Here is a 4,259-nt window from a genome sequence, read left to right on the forward strand (position 1 = left end):
TTGATATAAACTATTTTATTATTTTATAGTTTTATTTTAATAATTATTTTTTAACAATAAAAATTACTTTCAATAAAAAAGTATACATAATAAAATTACAAAATAGTTATTTATTTTATATATAGTTTATTTTAATAATTCTTATAACTTTTTTAAAGACAAAAAGAGTAGATACATGTGTGTCCGTCTATATTTTTGCTTTAGTAATAAATGGAAGAAATGCCGGTAATTTTATTTTAATTGATTTTTAAGTTTAATCTTTATTATTTTTAATCTTATTATAAGAATTAGATAAGAGTTTACCCACATAAATGTATGAGTCAATTTATTTGTTGAGTGAAAAAAAGTGAAAAAATATTGAAAATGAAAATATATGTTTTTATTTTATGAAATGTATATTTTAATTATTATTAAGTTGGAGAAGTGCGAAGAAAAGGTGGATAAAGAGGATGTGTAGCTAGGGGTACCGGAGGGCAATGGCCACCATTCTACCTTCATCCAACCCTCACTTTCTCTCCTTTAACGCTCCCACTTCTCTCAAGTAAGTTCACTTCTTCTCCTCATTTTTTTTCCTGCAGATTCCCTGATTACTCTCGCTGTAATCATATTCGTTCACTGCACCTTCGATTGTAGTAGTTTATGCATTGAATTTATTTTTCTCCAACAACCATCTTACTTGCTTCTAGTTATACCGAGGAGGTTATGAGAAAAACTGTTTAACACGGATGGAAAATATTAGGAATTAAGACTTTTCAAGTGTTTAGTATAGCAACAGTTGATTTATGGTTTTGTGCTCTATTAAGAATTGTATTTTCATCTCTTAAACTTCAATTTTCATACGTCATAAGGGACTGCGTCTAATTTTTATCCATGATGTATTTGCACAAGTTTCATAGCAAGAATCCACTTTTAAATGAAACTAATTATTTTATTTTGAGATTCAAAGAACACTGTAAAGGATTTGGAGAATTCGCACAAAGTTTATTTAAAGATTTCGTTAGCTTTATGAGTAACATAGCAATGATGTGATATAGTTAACAAAATTATGCAGAGGAAGAGAGAATTTATCTTCATGTAGGCTGAGATTGACCAATTCTAACAGGTAATTGTTGGATTTTTGCCATATTGAAAGAGAATCTACAGACATGGAATAAGAACCTTGTTTTTCTATTGCTGCTTAACGAGATTATACTCCTTATTTTAGGTGGGGACAGATTAAAGAGCAAGATGTAAGCATGGTTGTCAATAGAACCCGAGGTCAAGCGATTGGAGTCCTGGTAAACTCTAATTATGCATTAATTGAAGATTCCTTGTTCATCGTTTGTTGAAAATGACTTGTAAAATAGAATGCTTATTTGAGTTTATATAATACTGTTGGGGCTTTCAAGTTATTGGTATGCTTCTCAAATTGTTATTAATTTGTGTTGCTTTTTGCGCATTTCGTGTGTATACTGTTTTTAGTGAATCTATCTTATAGTCTAGACATGTACTGACGTAAAATTACAATTGCCGAAGTAGAAAATTGCAAAACTCAACAGGGATGTGAAGGTTTGTAACAGGTAGAAAGTCAAATAACTTTGAGGAATGACACGTTTTGAAATCTGCGGGAGTTATAGGTAGGACAAGTCTAAATAGTGAAGGAAAACATTGCATTACATATACAAAATAATGCATGACGGCTTCTTAAATACATGATGACTTCTTAGTATACCTGTTTTATTCCACCATATAATCAGTTCATGTTCAAGAATACATAACAAACATTATTCTTATATAGAAGACATTGCTAAATCTTAATATGTATGATGTTTATTTACTTCACTTGACAATATCTGATGTTCTTATTTATTTACTTTTGTTTAATAGAAAAAACCATTGCCAGTTACATGTGTATAATTGAAATCTGGCTTCATTGCTTTCTTTTGTCTCTCTGGTAGAAAATAAGGGATGGAATCTTCTTGTGACGTGATATCTTTGAGCTTTATCCTGAACCATTTATTGTGGAAATTACTCCATTGTCTAAACTAGTGATCATTCATTGGGGATTTATGATTTTCAGTACACTTTTTTGGTTCTTTTGTCCTTTTAATGCAATAAACCAATTATTATTAGTTACATCCACTTCTTGCTAAACTCTTGCTTCTTTTGAATATTTAGCTTACGTTCATGAGTCATATGTTTCCAGTTAGATTTCTTTTTTCTACTTCTGTATCCCTTCTATATTTGACATTTCACTTTGTATCAGTTTAATAAGGGTTGCAAGTTTTATAATATAAAATGATAATTATACAGGTAGCTTCAGGAAAGGATGACACGGTCATGGTTGATCCCGTTGAAGCCAAGCGATTGGCTGCCAAACAAATGGAAAGAATCAAAGCAAAAGAGAAACTCAAGGTGAAAGCAGTTCTGTTGTTGAATTTGAATCAAATATTCGGGGTTGTTGCCATTTAGTAAAGAAGCATATGAAAAGTTTGAAAGCCATTTTCCTTCCTTATAATTGTCAGTTTGGGCAGAAGGAAACTGAGTATGCTCTGATGAAATTTCTCAATTCACTAAAAATTTGGCCAACTTAATGTTCTGATTGTAGAGAAGACGCCAAATTGAGGCAATTAATGGAGCTTGGGCAATGATCGGTCTCACGGCTGGCCTAGTTATTGAAGGTCAAACTGGAAAAAGTATTCTGACTCAGGTGAAATTTGGAAATGCTTATTTAACGTGTACTTGTGTCATGTCCAAGAAAAAACATGAGTTCAAATAAACACAGGCACATACATGTCACATACACCTAAGAGCCTTCCTTTTAAAGTGAGTTTGTCTCTAATATGATCTAGTAAGGGTGTATCCCACCTAATTCAGTTTACGTGCATTTTTAACCTACTCAATTCAAAGACAAGAATTGGATCAAATGTCTTATATCTCCACCATAATGTTCTCAAATCAAACAAATAACATTTAGACAGTTTTTCCACCAAAGAAAGCCCCCATTAAAAAAAATGTCTTATATTTTTAGAAGATGCCTACTTGTCAATGTTTCGCTTGATCGAAGTTTTACACTTTTCAATTGTTAGATATTTGATACATGAATTGTATTAAATCCATTTGACTGTACAATTATTATTTGCTGTTTTTTTGTTTAAACTTCTCTTCTTCTCCTTTCAGCTGCAAGACTACTTAGGTGCAATTGTTAGTTTTTTTGTGCGGTAGACTTCTTCCAAGATGTCCGTGGATACAAATGGAGAACTCCAGAATTCTTTCTCACATTCTTTGTAATTATATCTTTTGACTTCATATCATTAAACTTAAAGAGTATGCCAACAATGTTTTTTCTTCACACTTTCACAATTCAATTTTCGTTTTTACCTGGTAAGGATATGTTACATACAATTGTTTTTCCCATGTCTTCTAGTACTTACTTTATACAGAAGAATTAAACTGCTAACCAACTTGTGTAGTGATTGTTTTTCCCTGGTCTGCTATTTATTGTTAAATTCTTGGCACATTTTCTTTGATTACTTAGGATACAACGGACACAGCTCCCTTATCTGATCTCAAAATTAATTAAAATAAAAGAAAGTCAGGTACATCCAGTTTTAGTTACTTTAGTTTGATGACCTCATAGCTACCAAAACTCTACAAGTGGTTATGAGTTTATGCAAGAGAGACTATAATCAAGATATTAGGATGAATCCCCTATTCTGTCTGCTGCACAAAAAGGCTATGTAGTGTGTGATCTTTTCAATTCCCAACTTTGAAAAGAACTATATGATATCACACACAAGCGCACAGATTTTCTATGCCTTGAGAGTTATAGATCCTGGCAGAACTATACTGCTACTGCAATACCGCTGAATTTTTATACTACTTTTACTCATTAATAAGGTGAACGAACGAACATGCTATTCTTTGAGCAAGTTTGAACGAGGGGTTTCGATGAATAAAACATTTCATCTTATTAAATTGCCAGCTAGTATACTGTTTTTTTTTTCGTATCCGATACTGCTTTGCGAAAGGCTTTAGAACAACACTGTTTTTATTCTCAATCACTGTTCAGTTATGATTATCGGAAAATAAGTTAGAGTTTCGTATTTCATCAAAGTTGCAAGATTGTGTTCAAACCAATCAATCCATTCTAACTAGCTCAAGTTGAAATCAGTCAAAGTTTTCGGTCCTGAAAATCCAAAGCTGTTTTCAAAAGAAATTTCTAAGTTAATTATTAAAAAGCACAAATTAGATTTAACCCTCTAAAAACCACAAAAAGT

The 4,259-nt window shown here is 31.7% G+C and overlaps 1 protein-coding gene across 2 annotated transcripts; it reads left to right on the plus strand.

Moving 5' to 3' along the window:
• The first annotated feature begins 397 nt into the window (after positions 1 to 397).
• Positions 398 to 3,439, plus strand: LOC114176786 (uncharacterized). 2 transcript variants are annotated; one of them, XM_028061946.2, is made up of 6 exons: positions 398 to 541; positions 1,052 to 1,102; positions 1,205 to 1,277; positions 2,293 to 2,394; positions 2,588 to 2,689; positions 3,160 to 3,439. In XM_028061946.2, the coding sequence occupies exons 1-6, from the start codon at positions 477 to 479 to the stop codon at positions 3,202 to 3,204; spliced, it is 438 nt and encodes a 145-aa protein (XP_027917747.1). In that variant the 5' UTR covers positions 398 to 476; the 3' UTR covers positions 3,205 to 3,439. The 2 variants fall into 2 exon arrangements, with proteins under 2 accessions (XP_027917747.1, XP_085526878.1); XM_085670752.1 differs by lacking the exon at positions 1,052 to 1,102 and having other exon boundaries at positions 435 to 541.
• Positions 3,440 to 4,259: the final 820 nt, after the last annotated feature.

This window comes from Vigna unguiculata, chromosome 3, assembly GCF_037176805.1.
Source record: "Vigna unguiculata cultivar grain cowpea cultivar isolate G323 ecotype 2 chromosome 3, ASM3717680v1, whole genome shotgun sequence".
Lineage (NCBI taxonomy): Eukaryota > Viridiplantae > Streptophyta > Magnoliopsida > Fabales > Fabaceae > Vigna > Vigna unguiculata.

Bases quoted from the DNA above. Each gene is read 5' to 3' on its own strand.
- LOC114176786 (XM_028061946.2), top strand. From the start codon at position 477: ATGGCCACCATTCTACCTTCATCCAACCCTCACTTTCTCTCCTTTAAC. The intron at 1,103-1,204 runs GTAATTGTTGGA...TCCTTATTTTAG, and splicing joins AGATTGACCAATTCTAACAG to GTGGGGACAGATTAAAGAGC. The intron at 2,690-3,159 runs GTGAAATTTGGA...TTCTCCTTTCAG, and splicing joins GAAAAAGTATTCTGACTCAG to CTGCAAGACTACTTAGGTGC.